Source organism: Mustela erminea, chromosome 6 (genome assembly GCF_009829155.1).
Source record: "Mustela erminea isolate mMusErm1 chromosome 6, mMusErm1.Pri, whole genome shotgun sequence".
NCBI lineage: Eukaryota > Metazoa > Chordata > Mammalia > Carnivora > Mustelidae > Mustela > Mustela erminea.
In genome coordinates, this window is record NC_045619.1 from 20,200,181 (window position 1) to 20,222,779 (window position 22,599).

Here is a 22,599-nt window from a genome sequence, read left to right on the forward strand (position 1 = left end):
TGTCTCTCCCTCCAAATTCCCCCAGCTCATTTCTCTCCATCTCCCCATGTCCTCAGTGTTATTCCTTATCTCCACAAGTAAGTGAAACCATATGATCATGGACTCTTTCTGCGTGACTTATTTCACTCAAAATATTTTTATATGTTATAATTTTCTTTTCTTTAACTTCAATTTTATTTTTTTCAGTGTTTTAAAATTCACTTGTTTATGCACCACACCCAGTGCTCCATGCAATACATGCCTTCCTTAATACCCACCAATTTGTTTTCTTTTTCTAGTTATCTTAGAGATTGCTTTAAAGTATCTGTTTCTTGAAAGGAGCTGCTGTGGCTGATATCAAAGAGGTTACTGCCTATGTTCTCCTCTAGAATTCTGATGGATTCCTATCTCACATTGAGGTCTTTTATTCATTTTGAGTTTATCTTTGTATACTGTGTAAGAGAATGGTCGAGTTTCATTCTTCTACATATAGCTGTCAAGATATGTCTCCAAAGGCAAAGGAAACAAAAGTGAAAATGAACTTTTGGGACTTCATCAAGATCAAAAGCTTCTGCACAGCAAAGAAACAGTCAACAAAACAAAGAGGCAACCCATGGAATGGGAGAAGATATTTGCAAATGACAGTACAGACAAAAGGTTGGTATCCAGGATCTATAAAGAACTTCTCACACTCAACACACACAAAACAGATAATCATGTCAAAAAATGGGCAGAAGATATGAACAGACACTTCTCCAATGAAGACATACAAATGGCTATCAGACACATGAAAAAATGTTCATCATCACTAGCCCTCAGGGAGATTCAAATTAAAACCACATTGAGATACCACCTTACACCAATTAGAATGGCCAAAATTAGCAAGACAGGAAGCAACGTGTGTTGGAGACGATGTGGAGAAAGGGGAACCTTCTTACACTGTTGATGGGAATGCAAGTTGGTGCAGCCAATTTGGAGAACAGTGTGGAGATTCCTTAAGAAATAAAAATAGAGCTTCCCTATGACCCCACCATTGCACTACTGGGTATTTACTCTAAAGATACAGATGTAGTGAAAAGAAAGGCCATCTGTACCCCAATGTTTTATAGCAGCAATGGCCACAGTCGCCAAACTGTGGAAAGAACCAAGATGCCTTTCAAAGGACGAAGGGATAAGGAAGATGTGGTCCGTATACACTATGGAGTATTATGCCTCCATCAGAAAGGATGAATACCCGAATTTTGTATCAACATGGACGGGACTGGAAGAGATTATGCTGAGTGAAATAAGTCAAGCAGAGAGAGTCAGTTATCATATGGTTTCACTTATTTGTGGAGCATAACAAATAACATGGAGGACATGGGGAGATGTAGAGGAGAAGGGAGTTGAGGGAAATTGGAAGGGGAGATGAACCATGAGAGACTATGGACTCTGAAAAACAATCTGAGGGTTTTGAAGGGGCAGGGGGGTGGGAGGTTGGGGGAACCAGGTGGTGGGTTTTGGAGAGAGCACAGATTGCATGGAGCACTGGGTGTGGTGCAAAAACAATGAATTCTGAAATGAAAAGAAATTAAAAAAAAAAAAGACCCCCCCCCAAAATAAATAAAGTGTCTGTTTCTTTCCCAGACTCAGAGATTGAATATGAAGAGTGGAAAGGAAGACAAAAACAAGAGCAATACAATGTACTGAGAGCTGACTATGTATTAAGAATTTTGGGGTCTGTTTTCCCTTTTCTTCCTCAAAATACCTTAGGAAAAGGGCATTATGAGAAAAAAATCCAGGTTCAGAGACACTAAGTAAGCCCACAAAGCTAGTAAGTGACAGAGATAAAATCTAACCCGGTTCTGACCCCCAAATCTATGCTGTTTCTAGCTGGCCTCTTGTTTCTGTGGAAAGCATACTACTGTTCCTAAATCATGTTTGGCTTGGGGCACCTGTATGACTCAGTCGGTTAAGCATCCAACTCTTGGTTTCAGCTCAGGTCATGGTCTTGGATCCTGGAGTTCAGCCTTGCATTGGGTTTCCAATTTAGTGGGTCTGCATCCCAGTTCTTTCCCTCTGTTCCCTCCACCATCCCTTTTCATGGATGCATAGTGTGTGTGCATTCTCTCTGTCCCTAATAAATAAATAATCTTAAAAAAAATCATGTTTGGCTTTCAATCACAGGAAGTCCTTTAGTTGCCAACCAACTATCTTGTCACTGTTGTAATATTTATCTGAATAAAGCTAGACTTTACATCTGCTGTTGGACAGGTCTGACACTTTTTAAAATTTAACAGATAGATTCAATGTTTTTAAAAAGTCAGAGAAACACACAGACTGAGCACAGTTTAGAGCACCTTAGGCTGGGATTTTAAAGACCAAACACCACTTAACATGTGTATACCAGGAAGCCTAGGACTCTGCTCAACATGCTTCAGGTGAATCTTATAACACCCCTAAGGCAAAGACTATCTGGTTTGCCAATGAGAGAAAAAAAGAGCCCAATTTGGAAAATTCAAAATAAATAAAGTAGTTGGAAAAGATATAAATCCTCCTTAGCTAGTTTTATTCCTTTCCAAAGGTCAGTGGCTTTTAAAGTGTGTTCCCTAGAACTGCAGGATCCTTTGGGGGGAGTTTCAGGGACAATGGAAAGGACAAAGAGGAAACTAAGTGGGAAAAGCACTGCACCCTCCACTCCCAGCTACCCCAAACAACTCAGCTACCTTTTTATATATTGAGATTATATGTGAAAATATATTTGAGGAAGAAAAAATAGATTCTACTGCTTTAAAATTTTTGGAAATCTCTGCTAGTGTTGTACAGCAACGATTATATGATTGTACTAACATCTCCCCAAAGAAAACCTGAGGAAAGAAAGCTAGGGTTCTAATTGTTACAGCTATGAGAGTAGGCACTTTTTTTCTGCCATGGGAAGTTTACTTGAAATATTTTAAGATTGAAAATAGATCTCTGCAAAGAAAAGAACTCACATATTTTTTTTAAATTTGTGGTCATTAAAAAAATTTCATTGGCATCTCCTGGCTCAGTAATGATACAGTTTATAAAACAGAGCATAGATCACAGCATGGGGCATCCACAGAACACCGTGCAATGGGGCAAAGATCATTAACTTATTCCTGGGACAGCATGTTTCTTAGGAAGAGCTTCTGTTGCTATTAACTTTGTTCTCAAGAAAAGGACAGACATCTTGATTACTTCTATAACAAGGCAGATAATAATAGTACCTCTTAACTACCTGGGAATGATATTTACAGAAGAACCAAGTACCTAAAGCAGGTTTGCTCAATAGCCTTGGTTACCTTTTCACAATGTGAAATGAAATCAATGATGTTCTGTATTAAAGATCCTCCAAGTCTCCTGACCGTAACTTCCCCTTCTTCAGAAAGAACATTAGTTCTGGATTTGGACAAGCCTAGGTTCAAATGCTAGTCCTCATACCTACTAGCTCTTAGATTGGATTATTTAATTTATTTAAGGTTTAATGTCTTTATATTTTCAGCAGGTGTAATACAATGTCTCACACAGGATTTTTGATAGGAATGAAGACAAGACAGCAGCCAACACTAATGTAGCACTTGCCATGTGCCAGGCACCACACTAAGGGCTTTTACACAGTTTATTAGAACTATCCCCCCTTCATCAGATGTGGAAATTAAGGCAAGTAGAATCTAAGACTAAATACAGTAATATGAGTAAAAGGTCAACCACAGAGTTGCCAGGCAAGATTATGTCTTCAATATATGTCAGCACCTCCATCCTCCCCATCTTCTCCTTTGAAACAGCATGACCATATGAATTAAAAAAAAAAAATGGAAATCAGGGCTCAAGTAATTGGATTCAAAATGACTCACTGGATGTCACCGAGAAATGACTCAGTCTTGCGGACGCAGAAGCACAGTGCAGGAACAGCACTGTGGATTACACAGACACACGTGCAAGGGCAGAGGGTCCAACTACAGGATAACAAGATCCTTCCAACCTGCAAGTTCTCTTTTCAGACACTTTGCTTTTTGCTCTCTTTCCTTCATTAGAACATAACAGACCATAACACAATAACGTGCTATGGTATGAATGCCACTTGACAGTCCTCACAATCTGTATCTGCATATACTAGGAATCAAGAAAAGAAAAACTAAAGACAAGGCAGGAGGGATGGGCAACAAGAAGTGGGGGAGGGGAGAGAACTGATCCCTAGAAAAGACTGGGCCCTGGTAATAATTTAAAGCAAGGATTAAAAGGCTCAGTATAGCCTTTGAATAATATATTTCTTAATGGTTTGCTAATATAATAAATGTACATATACATAGACATGGACTACAGGGCTTTAAGACTTGATTCTCAATCTGATGTCACAATGAAGTATTTCTAAATGTCTGCTTTTCAAAAAATGTTCAGATTTTTAAAATCTAGTTACTAAAAAAGCAGGATTTTTTGTTTTAATTGCTATTATTGTACATGATACAGTAGGCACTAACATCCTTGGAATGTTAAGGTGGTATGAATCTTATAAGACAAACTCAAGAGTAAGCATTGCCCCCATGACCTTGTCATCATTACATTAAGTTACATCTTTGTCTAAGTTCCTCCCCCAACTGGCCTGGTAGACCATTTAATTTCAGTCATTGTTGGCATTCCCATTCCTCTACCCACCATATGTAGGACTGTAAAAGATTTTGACAAATGTTTTCTAAACATCTAAAAGATGTTTAGAGACCACTCAGGTCTCCAAGCCACACTGCTACTGCTGAGCCACTTACTTTGTAAGTTTAGAGTAAAATTCATTCATTCACTCACTAACGAAATTTGTTGAGCAGCTACTATACTCTGTACTCTGCTTAAGGTACTAGATATGCAACAATGAAACAGGAAGATGAGACTGCCTCCTTCCCAGAACCCCCAAAGCTTGCTGAAATATGGAAGATCTCCTCAGGCTGGAGAATCTTAGCCAATGCTGGCTTTCAGGTGGCTTAAGTGCTGGCTCCTAGCATACGACCCAGCCATTCATTCCCTTTTCCCCCAATCCATGGGAAGCCATGCTACCACTGCAGGACAGTCTAAGGGAGCTGGACAGGAAATTCCTTTTCTCCCACTCTGTCTCTGTGTGGGTATTTCTCTGTGTGTCTGTCTCTTTTTACCAAGGATTAGCCTCTCAGAAGCTCAGACTTTCAGAAAACAAAAGCCAGGAACTTTAGGTAACACAGAACTCTGCTGAAACAAAGGAGTTCAGGGCACCTAGCTACCACCTTGGGATGGGAAACAATGGGTTAGAAGAGAGAGAGGGAAAAATTACATCAAGGAAAACACACACACATACACCCTTACATTATACTGTCACATAGGAATGTTTTCCTCTTAGAAAACAATCAGGTTGCTTTCATTTTGAACAATAAAACAAATGTGATCTCTGTTTTAATTTCTTTTGAACTGAACTGTGCACAAAAACTTTCACCATTGCTTTAAGATACTATGCATAATACAGTGCCCTGGTACATGACAGGTCGGGTGGAGAGATGGATGAATGGTTGAAATAACTTTCCTTCTTTATAAGCTGTACGTCAGTTATGGGGAAATCTAAGAAACAACTTGTAGGTGGCTAGCCACTCTAAGATATCTTTTGAACAGGAGAAGCCATTGTTAGGGCTTAAGCAGTATAGGAAAAAAAATGTAAAGTATTTTACAGTATAGAAGCATGGAGAAGAATTCTTGTATCAAGACATAACAAAATAAGAATAATTTTATTAAAATTAAAGTAGCACAATCTGAGGGGTTTGAAGTGGGGGGGGTGGGAGGTTGGGGTACCAGGTGGTGGGTATTATAGAGGGCACAAATTGCATGGAGCACTGGGTGTGGTGCAAAAATAATGAATACTGTTATGCTGAAAATAAATAAAAAATAAATTAAAAAAAATACTGAGTAGCTCACTTTTCCTAATCATGTTTATTTAATCTTTTATTTATCAGAACAAGAGCCAGCATATGACTAAATACTGACTGTCAAATATTAACCATAGAGCCTTGGGGAAGTATACTCAGTTTTTTCATCTTTAAAATGGAGAAAACACATCTACTATTTCTTGTAGGGTTGTTTTAAGAAAAGAGATAGTAAGGGAAGAGCACTTATTACAATGGCTGGCTTGTCTTAGAAACTCAAAAAGTGTTTCAAATTCTGTCTCTCTCCTAGCTTGATCTTAAAGGTTATATATATATAACCTTTATATATATGTAACATATGTGTGTGTTTGTGTGTGTGTGTGTGTGTATGTGTGTGTGTATGTATATATATATATTTTTTTTTCACAAAATTCCAAGAAAATAATAAAATTTTCTGTCATCTCAACAAAAATGTCTGTAGGAGAGAGTTGTTTTTCTGATGTCCAAATCCTATGTATTTTTACATTTTTGTAAGTTGGTCTCTCAAAGCTTCCTATAAATAATAGTCTAAGGTACAGTCCCTGAACCAAACTATGCGTATTTATACTTAGAAGTTTCAACTAATTTGTTAAATATCTGAATCACATTTGGAATCTAGGGTGAAACTGAAGGTAGATAAATGGCCCAAATCTTTCCTACCAGAAATGACCAAAGCCATGTAGGCAGTTTCCTAAAACTACTTAACAAAAAAACTTATTTTTTTTTAACAAGAAAACAGATTGGTTCCAAAGTATTAGAAAATTCTTAAACCTAAAAAGAGTTGATTTGCATTTGAAGGTGAAATAATATATTTCCCTTTTATTATATTATGTTAGTCACCACACAGTATTTCACTAGTTTTTGATATAGTGATCCATGATTCATTGTTTGCATGTAACACCCAGTGTTTTACAGGATCTATACTCTAGGAACTACAAAACACTCATGAAAAAAATTGAAGAAGACACAAAAAGATGGAAAAACATTCCATGCTCATGGGTTGGAAGAATAAACATTGTTAAAATGTCTATGCTGCCCAGAAGAATCTATACTTTCAAAGCCATCCTGATCAAAATACCAATGGCATTTTTCAAAGTGCTGGAACAAATAATCATAAAATTTGTATGGAAGTAGAAAAGACCCTGAATCACAAAGAAAATGTTGAAAAAGAAAAATAAATAAATAAATAAAAATGGGGGCATCATGTTGCCTGATTTCAATCTATAATTCAAAGCTGTGATAACCAAGACAGCATGGTACAAAGGCAGACACATAGATCAATGCAACAGAATAGAGAACCCAGAAATGGAACCTCAACTCTGTGGTCAACTAATCTTTGACAAAGCAGGAAAGAAAATCCAATGGAGAAACAGTCTCTTCAAAAAGTGATGTTAGGAAAATTGGACAGCCACATGCAGAAGATTAAAACTGGACAATTTCCTTACACCATACACAAAAATAGACTCTGAATGGACAAAAGACCTAAATGTATGATAGGGATCTATCAAAATCCTAGAGGAGAAAAGAGGCAGCAATGTTTCTGATCTCAGCCACAACAACTTTCTGCTAGGCACATCTTCAAAGGCAAGGCAAACAAAGGCAAAAAAGAACTTTTGGGATTTCATCAAGATAAAAACCTTCTATACAGCAAAAGAAACATTCAACAAAACAAAGAGGCCACCCACAGAATGGGAGAAGATATTTGCAAATGAGACTATAGACAAAGGGCTGATATCCAAGACCTATAAAGAACTTCTCAAATTCAACACCCAAAAAACAAATAAGTCCAAAAAATGGGCAGAACACATGAACAGACACTTCTCTAAAGAAGACATACAAATGACTAACAGACACATGAAAAAATTTTCATCATCATTAGCCATCAGGGAAATTCAAATCAAAACCACACTGTGATACCACCTTATACCAGTTAATGGCAAATATTGACAAGACAAAAAAAACAAGTGTTGGAGGCGATGTGGAGAAAGGGGAATGCTCTTACACTGTTGGTGGAAATGCAAGTTGGTGAAGTCACTTTGGAAACCATGTGGAGGTTTCTCAAGAAATCAAAAACTGAGCTACCTTATGACCCAGCAATTGCACTACTGTGTATTTACCCCAAAGATACAGATGTAGTGAAAAGGGCCATATGCACCCCAATGTTCATAGCAGCAATGGCTACAATTGCCAAACTGTGGAAAGAGCTAAGATGCCCTTCAACAGACGAATGGATAAAGAATATGTGGTCCATATACACAAAGGAATATTACTCAGGCGTCGGAAAGGATGAATACCAAAATTTCGCATCAGCATAGATGGGACTGGAGGAGATTATGCTGAGTGAAATAAGTCAAGAAGAGAAAGTCAATTATCATATGGTTTTACTTACTTGTGGAACGTAAGGTATATCATGGAGGACATTAGGAGAAGGAAGGGAAAAATGAATGCGGGGATATCAGAGTGGGAGACAAACCATGAAAGAATATTTCCCTTTTCTTAATTTTAAACTTAAATATTAACTACTCAAACTTATATGCTTCTATTAGATCACAAAGAGCTCACTGTTCTAAACAATAAAAGTCACCATATACAACTCTGCCTTTAGTAAGATATGCTAATAAAAATTACTTTTAAAAAATAGTCTCTTAATGTGCTGTGAAGCGTGTAAACCTGGTGATTCACAGACCTGTAACCCCTGAGGCTAATAATACATTATATGTTAATTAAAAAAATAAAAAATTATTTAAAAATAGTCTCATAACCATTTAAGTCATTTTGATATAAGTTCATGCAGCCCTAAAAAAACCTTAGGTTCATCTGCACTTGCATAGAAGTCAACTTTATCACTTATTAAAAATTAAAAAAAATCCTTTCGGCACTCTATAATCTATCATCTTTCAAATCAGATGAAGTAATTACAGAATTTTATAACTTTCCATGAAAAAATTATTTTCTCCCCCATGTCTATTAATTGTATTTTTAATCTCCTGGGGAAATTTTTTTCTCTTTTATTCATTAACCTTATATGAAGGGATTGCCCAAGCAGAACAAATAGCTGGTCCTTTTGTCTTTCTCATTAAAAATATTTCTCTTAGAACCAGCCTCATCTTCAATTTTAGGATCCTTCCACTTGATGTGTTTCAAGCCCATACTGAGCACATTCAGAAAGGAATTAGATAAAGGGTAGGAGACCCTCCATTCTAGCTGGTCTCCATTCTTGATCATACTAGCCTGGCACATAACTTCTTCCACCCTCAGTTCTACCTATAAAGTGGACGTATTAATTATCTCAGAAGGTTGGGAGGGTAGTATGATGACAAAAGGGGATAACTGCTATGAAAATACTTAAAATTTCTCATTAAAAATTTAGTATAGAAATGCAATGTCACAAAAAAGTAGCAAAAAATTATAGTGGTTCTTCCTGGAGTGCTCTTCAGATCTAATCCCTTCAAGCACAACACTGTAGAATACTATTTGATCTTAAAAGAGTATCATTATCTAGTATTAGGGCTCTGATAATGAAACACAAATTTTAATGACTTAGTCTATGATACCACATCATCCATCCTCAATGCTAAATCTACAACTTGAGTAAATGTATTAAGATCAAATTCTTAGTAAAATCTATAAAACAAAGTAATGTAAGAAGAGTTAACATTAATCAAAATGCTTAGAAGAGAGAAGTCACTTCTCAAGTTATAGCCTATCATCAGTGACTTGAAATACACACTTTTGGAGAATAAATTCATGATACCACTACATCACCATTTACTTCTTACTACTCATACATCTGAGCAAAGGAATAGTATTCTAATAATAGTATTCTTGAAAATGTATTTGATTATGATTAATCAATGAATCTAAATATTATAGTACCTAGTGATTCACGATGTATTATAGTATACTAAATATGGAACTCCAGTTCTACCATCAGGCCTCTTCAAAGGCCCCAATACTGTGTGGCTTAGTTTCACAAACTAAACCTGCATTTCACTAACCATCTCTTCTGGACTCAAAATTATTTTACACAGTATCTCCTTCATTTTCTTTAATCTTGGCATCTAAGGCTTCTAGTTTTATCATCCCTCCCAAGTATTAGAATAGTTTCTCCTTTCATGGTCAAATTAAAATTTGAGGGAAACTTACTTTCTTGTATTGCATTAAGAATCTCTGAAAAGTCCACATCACTCTTTGAGCCGTCAGGTAGTATTTGCATATCCAGCTGGTAGCCTTGCAAATCCACACCTCCTTCTAGAGAAATGAAAGATATTCATGGAGTTTGCACTGGTTATCAGAGAGCCCAGCATTAGGGTCCCAAGGAGAAGCAATGTCAAAATCCAAAACGAATAGCCAGCTGATTCACCAATGATCCTCCCTCTTAGAAAAAGGACTTAAAAAAAAAAAAATGAGAAACATTACCAACCATTTGCTCCTTATGGGACCAAAACGGTTTAATTGTATTTCCAATGTAAAAAATAAGGCAATTACTCTACTAAAATATCATACACTTCACAGTATTTACTGATCTAGGTGAAGATATATGTTAGCCTCCACCCAAGGTCGTTTAAAATTATTTTCATCTTCATATGGCTAAAAAGTGACATTCAACACAAATGCTTCATATCATCTTCTCTAAAATTATGATTCATTCACAGAAAAGGATTTAATATTCTTGATAATAGAGGAAAATAGACATCGTGTTGCCCCTCACAGTTGGACTTTCCTGCTACATCATTTATTTTTCAATTCTATCAGAATACTTTTATTTTTTTCTATGATATAATTAAACCTGTTGTACTATATTTGTCTCATGTATTTTTGGTGTGCTCTAAAGAAGAATTTTTGTGTGTGTGTGTGTGCTGTTCCATACATCTATAGAACATTAAAGATGTCAAAGAAACCAAGACCTCAAAAAGTAGTTTTATCACTAATAATAATAAACCTTTAAATGTTTCTTAAAATAATCACTAAGAACATCTTTAACTCTGAGGAGTCTCGAAGAGCTAAAAAGCCAGTGCTAACATAAAAAGATAGCCTGATAAATAGAGTGGAGCATGCCTAAGCTTCTAATATTTTTGTAGAAATAATTATTTCATAAGCCCAGATATTATTCTTAGCCTTGAATAAATTTTAGTTACAACCCTAAAACTCAAAGAATATGGCACAGTCACTATTGTATAAGGACACTCATTCTAGGAGGGACGTGGACAGAAGTAACTTAATATAATAGAAGGTACGCTCTAGAAGAGCTGTCACCCAGTACCCAGAACAGTGCCTAGCAGGCCCTCAACAAAGGAAGGCTGAACAAATGACTAAGCCTACATGATAATTTTGAAACAAAGGCCATACAGCTCTAAATAAATTTATAAACTTAGATTCTAGAGTCCTGCAAACCAGCATTCAAATAATTATTAGGAAACAGAGTCTCTCTAAATCTTGGTTTTCTTATCTATAAAATTATATCTCTGGTATGAGGAATTTGAGAGGCAGGGCAGAGGGCCGTGGGGGAAAAGGAGGGAAAAATGAAACAAGATGGGACTGGGGAGGGAGACAAACCATATGAGATTCTTAATCTCAGGAAACAAACTGAGAGTTGTTTGGGGGTGGGAGAGGAATTGGGTGTGGCTGAGTTATGGACACTGGGGAGGGTACGTGCTATGGTGAGTGTTATGAACTGTGTAAGACTGATGAATCACAGACCAGTACCCCTGAAACAACTAATACATTATAGGTTAATAAAAAAAAATAGGGGTGATAATAACAGTCTCACAAAACAACCATGAAGACTAAATGACATAATGCATGAACAGCTCTTAGCTGTTAAATAGTCAGCACTCAGTAAATGGAAGCCACTACTATTATCATCCATAATAATGTATTAAAGGAACATTGACATTTATACAGAAACTAGGTACTGAATAATGAGAAGGAAGCCACAATCCTGTTCTTTGGGATACCAGCATGCATTTCTGTGACTATCAAGCATTGTCAAGCACTGCAGACATAGTGAACTTCTCAAATGCATGCATGCAGTTGCCTCACTAAAGTTAACAGTTGAGACTAAGCTTCTCAACAGGAATTAAAATGGGTTATTTGGTTTTTCCCCCAATGGCCAGCTAATGTGCATAAGTACAAAGATGGTCTACTGCTTTTCAACTTCTGCTAAGGCTAACTGCCTTTGTTCTGCTCAATAATCAAAGGCCTTATAATGACAATGACAAAAAATAAATAATATTCAGTACTGCCTATAGGCTGGCTCTGGGCTATGTACTTTATCATCTCATTTAGTCTTTACCTTTGAAATGAAGGTGCACTGAAAAGGAATAATTTGCCCAAAGTCACACATCTACTAAGCTTTCAAGATGCAACTTCAACACATGCTCCTACCAATCTTGAATATCCCTCATATCAAAGCAGTCAAAAATATAGGCTATTGGAAATAAGGGAAATGGATTTACCAATAGTCCCATGTTCTAGTGCTTCAGATCATGACATATACCATTACATAAACTAAAAAACAAATGACTTGCTAAAGAGGCTAATAAACAGAAGCCCAACTTGTTTATCTTCTTTGTCTTAGTCAGGAGCTCATAAATTCATGTAGAAGTAGTTTTGACTAATAGCTATAGTTTCTAATAACCAAAATTCCACAATTTTTTAGTAATTATTTTGGTTTGAGAACAGTATAGAAGTATAAAAGTCACCAAAAAAAACAACATAAAAGAGGCATTCAGGCCATTAAAGTCTGTTTTTAAAGAATATTTAATGCTTAAGATCTCAAGAAAATGTAAGGAAAATGGATACAGGGATAGAGATAAATGGATTTGTTGAGATTCAAATTAAAACCACATTGCGATATCACCTTACACCAGTTAGAATGGCCAAAATTAGCAAAACAGGAAACAACATGTGTTGGAGGGGATGTGGAGAAGGGGCAACCCTCTTACCCTGTTGGTGGGAATGCATGTTGGTGCAGCCTCTTTGGAGAAAAGTGTGGAGATTCCTCAAGAAATTAAAAATAGAACTTCCCTATGACCCTGCCATTGCACTCCTGGGTATTTACCCCAAAGATACAGATGTCATGAAAAGAAGGGCCATCTGTACCCCAGTGTTTATAGCAGCAATGGCCACGGCCGTCAAACTGTGGAAAGAACCAAGATGCCCTTCAACGGATGAATGCATAAGGAAGATGTGGTCCATATACATTATGGAGTATTATGCCTCCATCAGAAAGGATGAATACCCAACTTTTGTATCTACATAGATGGGACTGGAAGAGATTATGCTGAGTGAAACAAGTCAAGCAGAGAGTCAATTATCATATGATTTCACTTATTTGTGGAGCATAACAAATAGCATGGAGGACATGGGGAGATAGAGAGGAGAAGGGAGTTGAGGGAAATTGGAAGGGGAGGTGAACCATGAGAGACTATGGACTCTGAAAAACAATCTGAGGGTTTTGAAGGGGCAGGGGTGGGAGGTTGGGGGAACCAGGTGGTGGGTTTTGGAGAGAGCACAGATTGCATGGAGCACTGGGTGTGGTGCAAAAATAATGAATACTGTTATGCTGAAAATAAATAAAAAATAAATTTTAAAAAATTATCCTTATATACTAGAAAAAAAGGCAGTAATAAATAGTCCAAATGGGTACAGAAGCTATCTCTCACCTGTAAAATATTCATATATTTTGTTTAATTCTTTATCTTCTCTATTTTTTTTAACAATAAACAAAATATTTTTGTAATTTTGAAGTCATTAAATTCAGACTGTGGAGAACATTAAATATTGAGAGTTCAGGATTCAAGACTTAAAGACCTCCGTTGCTAATAAGGGACCAATCTAACATAAAATCTAACATATAATTTTCTAAATTCTTAAATGTAAATTAATGAATAAATTAATTCTTAAAATACATAATTTGAATAGCTCCAAATTGCAGGATGCATCATTCTCTTCATGGTAAATTGTAAGATCATGTTTAGAATCCCTAAAATACAAGGTATTTTCCTTCCTCCGCTCTCGAAGAAATATAAAATACACTTTAAATTGTAATATAAGGGTCTGGAACTTCTGGCAGGAAGTCATTCATTAAAGTCCAACATAACAAAGTAAAGGATGTTATAAAACAAGGACTTTTGTAAATTTTTCTAAATAGAAAGTGATCATTTGTTCAAGGACATTTTCAAATGAATCCTTCAAGGAGACAATCTTTACCTTTAGCACACACTGCCCAGTGAACAAGACAAAACACTTCAATACAAAAAGTTCTATGTCTATTTTGAACTTCTGATATTTGTTTATTGTTAGTCCTACATTTTTGATGTGATCTCTAAAAAGTAAAGAATCAAAGCTCTTTCTACAGTCAGAGATGCCTCTGACTTTGAGTCAAAACACAAAGCTCTTTTTCAGAGGCAAGATGGTGAAAATGTCATGGTTTCAAAATGATGAAGTTTTAAAATAAAATATAACACCACTGGGCCTCAGTCGTTGGCATGCAACCAAATGTAATCCCAAGGAAACTAAACCAATAAGTTATATTAAAGAGGGGAAACTTTAAAAAGATTCCTGACGATGTGGAGAACATAATGAACAATTTTAAAAATCAAAAATAGCCACAAAATTCATGTGATCCAAATCCACCTTGAGCTTTTCTCACACTTGATTGAATGATTATACTCAAATCTTAATTGTGATTCTGTTGTGTGAGTCAAGTTGAAAGTAGTTCTAATAAAAAGGAACCATGATAACAGTGCTTACATTTAATAAAAGATTTTCAGCTGAGCAAAAAAAAAATGTTAAAAATTCATTTTAGATTTAGAACTAGTTTACATGGATTTAGCTAAATGCTTATATACAAAAGGAATCAAAAAAAAGAAAAAAAGTTCTCAATAGGAGTCTCAATTAACACATATGTTAATACCTCTCCCATTCCATCTCTGCCCATAGAAATCTCTTTCTACTTTTTTTTTTTTCAGCATAACAGTATTCATTGTTTTTGTACCACACCCAGTGCTCCATGCAATCCATGCCCTCTATAATACCCACCACCTGGTACCCCGACCTCCCACCTCCTGCCCCTTCAAAACCCTCAGATTGTTTTTCAGAGTCCATAGTCTCTCATGGTTCACCTCCCCTTCCAATTTCCCCCAACTCCCTTCTACTCCCTTTCTACTTTTAAGGCCCTTCCTAAATGCTCTGCTTTAGGAAGCATTTCTTGACCTTAACAAGCAAACACCATTTCCTACATTTCTATTTTGAACTTCTATAGCTACTTATATTTTATCTTTTCTATGGTACATGTTTTCCATCAAAAAACAGGTAGGTAAAGTATTTGGCACAGTATGGAGTAGACACAGACAACATGTGAGCTCTTATCTCTTCCCATCTAGATTTTCTTCTAAATCTCTAGCACCCTCAACTAAACTATACATGATGGAGGCCTGGGACCAAACTGCATCTACCTTTTTATCTCCTACAGAATCTAGATCAATGCCTTGAACACATTAATTTCTCAATTAAAGTTCTTACACTGCAATTTTATATTACTAGTAACAGTGGAAACAGACTGAGAAAACATCCCAGTTTTCTTTCATTGTACATAATTTTAAGACTTCTTGATAGGTTATCTATAGATAACTGTGAGAGACATGTTCTAAATCAAACACTTACTTTTTTGTGAACTCTTCTCAAATCCTGTCAAGTAATAAAGAAAAGGCTAAGGTACCAACATCTTAAATCTTATAATGAAAGTCAACAGTTGTCACCTTACCCCCTTCTTAACCCCAAACCCATTCCTTTAGCATCAGTACTCTCAAGAGTTTGTTTTTTCTTCTTTTGGCTATTTCCATGTGGGTATGCCATTGTATCTTGATCAATTTTATATATTACTTATTACTTCCTGCTATGATATAAGACAATATAAGTTATATGATAGACTGCCACTTCCTCTTGCCCTCCACCCACCCATCCAATCATTATTCTTAGTTATTCTGTTATATTGTCTTAGTTCAATAACTTTAAATGACTTTAAATTCAATATCTTGTTCAAATATAAATAGATCCTATATTTGCAAATTTATACATAATGGTATAGAAAAGCAGATTTTGATACTACATTGACCTGGATTTGAATTCCTTTTGTATGTAACCCTGAGCCATTAAATAATGAGCCTTATTTTTCTCATTTATAAAATGGAAAGGAGGAAATTTTTGAGAAGCTCTATTAAAAATTATTGACAATTGTTTACATGCATGCAAATATGGTTCATAGTGTTAGATCATCAAGTGATGATCTATTTTCTTTTTCCATTATTTTTTTTGATGATCTATTTTCTATGTCTCAACTGTCTAATTTTATAATGACAAATTCTGTTCTCTGAAAAATGAAGGCCAATTCCAAGTTTAGGGTCTGGATTAAATTTAAAAATGCATTAAAAACCTCTAATTAGACTTGAAATAATTATTTCATGTTGAAACAGAAATAAAGAGAAGTGTGACAAGTTAAATCTTACCTTTGCCATACAACATACAAGATGGGGAACTCTGTAAAGTGGGCTAAAAGGGACAATGATATTTTCTATGATTTCCTCATAATGAATGATGCTTGATCTGAGCATCTGTCTACATTCTATTTATATTCTGCAAATAAAAATTGGTATTTCCTGTCCCAAGAGGTATTTTTAATACAAATTATCAAATGCAACATTTTTACAGAATAGGAAATAGTGATATATCAAAACATGATAACAAAATCTAAAATAAATCCTCACATGAATATTTTTGGACTTAATAGGCTGCAAAAAAAACAACATTCTTGTAATTGAGAGTTTGTTTTCAATTCCCTGTAGTGAATTCAGTGTTTTTATGACAGTGTTAAGATGAAGCACAGTATTAAGAAGGGGGGGAGGTACGTTCTGTCTTCTTTACAAACTTTCCCTGCATCAGACAATGCTCAAGATACATCTTTTAAGAAGGAAGAAAATAAATTCAGTTCTGAAGGATCTGAAATTGGAAACCCTAGATTCACATGTGGGATATTCCACCAGTTCTAGAAAAACTTTCTATCTCTGTTTCTTAATTTCATTTATATTGCTTACCAATAATCTATCTAGCATGCTGTAAGCTAAAAAGGTTTCGCAAGAGAGGATGCTTCATAAATGCTATTGTAAAAAGATACATGAATCACTCTTTCATATTAGTGTTGTATATCTATAAATCTAGTGATATTTCAAGATCATTGTCTTACAAAAGAAAGCCCAGCATTGTATTAGAAGGAATAAACAGACAGATTCACTGACACCAGTCACTATAAAAGCTAGATATTTTTTCCAAAATGATTAACACTGAGCAGATCTAAGGACTTAATTCTGGACTGGGTCCTGACAGAGAACCACATTTGGCTAATAGCAGATAGATGTTTTTCAGGTTTAAAATGGAAAGAATAATTCTAATACTTGAGCCAGTAATGGCTGACTTTCAACAAAATTGTTTTCATGTTTCTCAGGATTGGTAAACAGTGTCTCCTAAATTATAGGGCATCCTTGCTCTAGATGTTCCAAAGAGGGCTTAGAAATCAGAGCTGCAAAGCTCCAAAGGGCAGGAAGGATCTGGGAGTCCTATAGAAAGGGCTCCATGGCTGGTGGAGGGCAAAAGGGCGGGGGGGGGGGGTGTCTTCCTATCTCCTAGCCACTGAATTCTGTTGCTATGATGAAATGTGTTCTTATAGAAGAAGGGAAGGAAAAATCCTCAAGATTTTAGGAGAGGTTGCAGAATAGAAACCATGAGACCTTCAGCATTACTATAATGTTGCTTATTTTCTTAAATTGCACAATAAATCTACAGAAAAACTTGAGATGAATGTATGAGAGCATGGCCTTAAAAGACAACAAGTCTCATGAGAGCTAAGATTCTGTCCATTTTGTACATGACTCTCACCTCTAACTGAGGAAATTAAGCATAGTAGAAGTTTATTATTAATTAAGGGCTTAGGTTGGGGTAAGGTCACTAGTTATATTTGTATGGTCTTGAGCTAAATTATAATTTAAATCTCTCCTTCTTAAATATAAAATTTTTTTTAAAAGATTATTTATTTATTTATTTGAGAGAGAGAGACAGTGAGAGAGAGCATGAGCGAGGAGAAGGTCAGAGGGAGAAGCAGACTCCCCATGGAGCTGGGAGCCCGATGCGGGACTCGATCCCGGGACTCCGGGATCATGACCTGAGCCGAAGGCAGTCGTCCAACCAACTGAGCCACCCAGGCGTCCCTTAAATATAAAATTTTTGAAGTAACCTTGGGCAGAAGATAGATTTTTATGTTCCACAAAATACAATCCTTGTTCCAGAAATTAGTCATTTGGCTTTCCTTGTAGCTGGCTTTTCTTCAACTTTCTTCATTTCGTGTGTTCAAATGGTTATGAAAAGATACCTCAGAAAATTCTCTCTACATGCATGATATAAGTCAAAAGATGTGCATATGTCCCTCAGCAAAGAGAAAGGAAAATGTAAATATCTAAGGAAAGAATCTGGCACATATTTTTAGAAAACACAATTTTGTTACTCAGCAAGTGAGAGCAAGGAACACAGATAACAAAGCCCAAAATAGCTTGTTTTCCTAAGCACCCCATATTTACTAAACTCACATCACACATTAAAAAAAAAAAAACACTTAAAGCAGAAGAGATTAAAATGAAGGATGATTAGTGTTATTTCCAAATCATACCATTGACTGTTGTGAAAGATACCTCATTTACCTTCAACGCAACGAGAAATGAAAGAGAAGCCCAAAGTAACTCTTACAGTTTTTCTACCACATAATTTCAAAGCCATGTGGAAGATCTTATCTTCCAGTCACATGAAAAACCCACTTCACAGATAAAACAAACATGTAATTTTACCCAGCTTCAGATCTATTCAGGAAGAGTAGCCAGGTTCTTTAGGTTCAGTAAAGAAATTTCAGCCACAATTCTCAATGTTTGTTTCCAGATAAAGTGATGAGAAAAACATTAAAATTTCACACTCAACTAATTTTCATCTTCAAAGGGGGTAAAGGGCATAGCTGAAAAAAAAAAAAACACAAACCCACTCATAAGAAATTAAAGACATAGGTCTTAGGGTACACCAATTACTAATTTTATGCATTTGGGCACAGTAAAATAGGAATAATTCCTGAGCCACAGTAAAATAGGAATAATTCCATCTCATGGGCTGCTGGAAGAACTAAATGAGATGTAGGAGAAATATTTGTGAAAGCCCTTTGGAAACAATGAAGCATCATTTAATGTGAGGTGGCTGTATTATAATCCTTACTGTGGTAAAGAATAGCCATCCATTTGCTTTTTCCTTACTCTTTCCCTAAAGAACGAGTTGAATCTCCACTCTCATTTTGGCAGAACTAGAGGTAAGTCAACATTCATTTGGCTTCTTAGGAAAAACACAAGTCTTTCTTGGCTTTAAAAAAAAAAAAAAAATCTCTCCTTACTTGCTCCTTGTCTTTCCCTGTCCCTTTCCGCATAGCTCCTGGTACTGCCATTTAAGGGCTGAAAGAGAACATGAAAGCCACTTGCTGAGTTCAATCTGTTCCCTAATTTGAGATCAGAGCTTGACATAAGGGCCAGAAAGTAATCGTTAAAACTCAGGGAAATGGGAATGTGTTCTATAATCAGAACCAGAATTGGAACCAGAAAAAGGGAGGATAAATAAATAAATAAATAAATTCAAAATAAATAAATAAATAAATAAATAAATAAAGGCCTAATGCAGAGTAGAACAAAAAAGAAAGCTACAAAGTGGATCATCACTTTCCAATGGAATCTTACTGATCCCTTCTTCAGTACAGTCTTCTTATGCTAAGGTACGAACTATTACAGGACTTGTAATTTAAGTTTTCCAAGGTTTTGTTATACTAACTTGCTAGAAATATATTGCCACCACATCATTTAAAGAAGAAGATAACATCAGCACATTGAATAAGGGAATCAGACTAACTGATGTGGAATCTTGCTTCTGCCATTTCCCGGATATACATCCTTGGACAAGTTATTTAACCATCTCTGTGCCTTAGTTTCCCCAGTCAGAAAAATAAGGATCACTGCATGAGAATATTAGGGAAATTAAATGAGATAAGGAATGATGCAAGCAGCTTAACAGTTCTTGAGATTGAGAATATGGTAATTAATAAATTGTAGCTATAATTTTATTTCTATCAAACACTTAATACCTCTGTATACAGACAGAACTACAAAATCCTAAAGTGTCTCTTGTGTGAAATCAACTTGTCCCAGCATTTAGATACCATACACACACACACACACACACACACACACACACATATATACATACATATATAATATATATATATAATAATCGGGCTTAAAGGACTGCTCAGGTTTTAAATTAAAAGCAAAAAGGAATTGTGTCAGAAATTACTTGGGAAAACCATTAAACATATCAGTAAAAATGCCATTTTACAAACTCTAAAAGAGAATAACGGACAAATTCTGGGATTGATGATATTCCTCTGGGACTATATGTAGGCCTAACAGATAAAGGAAAAGCAATAGAAGAAGTATTTAAGATTGCAGAAAGCTTCTAATTCTATTTTATGCGGCATAGTCATTAAACTGGGATAATGTGATCTATACCCACAAAGTTTTACAGTTTCAAATTAAAAACATTGCAGTCAATACTTCAGTTTACTCTGCTCTTGATCCTTAAATTATAGTCCCAAGCTTGGTACCATTTAATACTTCTATTATTGGCCTATAAAAGGGAATAGAAAATAATATTTGTTAATTATGAGTGGCTAAAAGATAAGGTCAAATTGAAATCAACACACGAGAGAAATAATCTGAAACAATCAGAAGAAAAACAAAACCACACACATACAAGACAAAGGTAAACAGCTCCCGTGTTGTATAGCACAATGAGAATATTCATTCTAGCCCAAGTTGAAAAACCGCTCTATGGTACAGTGACTGAGCCAGAAAATGTCCTGTGACACATTCACTTTCAGGCTTCTGAATTTTGTCTGTGATGATGAAAACAAAAGTAATCACTACTATTTATTACTGAGCACTTACTACGTGACAAGGATCATATTGAGCATTTTACATTGATGAATTTATTAACTTGTCCTAACACTGTTATATAGAGTTGCCAGCTATAGGACATAAAAATACAAGTACCCAGTTAAATTTGAATTTCAAATAAATAACTAGTAATTTTTTATTATAAGGTGCCCCATGTAGTATCAAGAAATACACCAAAAGCATTTGCTGTTTATTTGAAATTTAACTGTGAACTGTGAACTCTAACACTATGAAATAGGTATTAATATCCTCATTTTGCTGGTCAGAAAACTGAGATTTACAGAAATTAAGTCAGTTGCCTAAGTCTGCATAGCTATCAGTTAACATATCTGGGTTCAAAAATCTCTAACGAAGTCTACATTCATAAACAGCACAATACATTCTCTGTTATTAGAACAATAACTCTCCTACATATGAATGGCCATCCCTTCATTCTCCTGTTGATATTCTAGTTGACTTCGAAGTCCAATTTGTAGACTTTACACCTTATGAATTCTTAAATTTTTCTCACTAAGAATATTCCCATTGATTTATTTTTATCTTTGTTCCAGCCCTTAAAACAGTTTGGCTTCTAATACAGCAGGTTACATAGAGGTCCTTGTAGTGGACATTCTTGTATATTCATTTCTCTTTTCTAACATCCCCTCTACTTTTGGGGCAGTGTCTTTCCCTTACAATATGTAGCCGAGGTGGTCCTACAATCCTATTGTAACAGCTGAAGGGAGAAGTCTCCTTCTGTACCATCCTTTCTTTCATCACCACCTCAGCCAAGGGAAAGGTGCACGGCCAGTAAGACTGGCTTTCCCAAGTCTTCAAAACTTCAGCCAAATAATGCAAAACTAAAACAAATGGTTTATTTATTCCAGATAATCAAATAATTCATTTCTTGGTTTCTCTTCCTTTTCCAAGGCTGTTTCCATCCATTTCCATACATATCCTCCAGATTTAAATTCATTCTTTGCTTGGATTAAATAATTAGTTTCAGTTGTTTATAACCAAAGAACCCAGGCTGATTTCTCTCTGGACATGACTGTAAGCCTTCTAAGGTCCATGTGTAATAGAGTTCTACACCATTCCAGTCCCAACAAGTTATCTTCCAAATAAATATTTGTTTGTACATAGTAGGAACTCAGAAATTTTGGTAAACTCAAGGGGGAATAAATGAATTGAAATTGTTCAGGGATGATAGCATTGAAGATCAACGAGACTCTTTATTTTTTCCTTTTTGTACTCCACAACCAGTCTGAGTGAGCTTTTAGAGAGCACTTTGAGAACTGGGATTATTAACTTTGTAAAAAGATGATGATCACGTAATAGGCCTCAATATTACTAAAATGTTCATGATGCTTCTAAAATCTATGACTCACTACAAATAAGTTTGAGAGCTCTTGTATAATCTCCCAACAGAGAGCTATGATGCATTAGTGTAAGTATACTAAAAATAAAAGGTTGTAACTGAAGTTACATCTAACTTGCAGAATAATTTTAAATATATATATATTTAAAAACAGGTTTTTAATTATAATTTAAAATAATTTTTAATTATAATTCATTGCTAAAGAATTGGCTTTATTTATATTTTCTACCATTACCCAATGCAAGTAGGTTTCAATATCTATGAT

The 22,599-nt window shown here is 35.5% G+C and overlaps 1 protein-coding gene across 7 annotated transcripts in view; it reads right to left on the bottom strand.

The window, feature by feature from the left end:
• ANO4 (anoctamin 4) overlaps positions 1-22,599 on the bottom strand; it is a 445,901-nt gene that overhangs the window by 210,740 nt on the left and 212,562 nt on the right. For 6 of the 7 annotated variants that reach the window (XM_032346621.1, XM_032346625.1, XM_032346622.1 and 3 more), the window contains one exon: positions 10,038-10,142. The exons of the other annotated variant lie outside the window; for it this stretch is intronic. In XM_032346621.1, the coding sequence (XP_032202512.1) occupies positions 10,038-10,142 (105 nt within the window). The remainder of the gene's footprint in view (positions 1-10,037; positions 10,143-22,599) is intronic. 7 annotated transcript variants of the gene reach the window in all.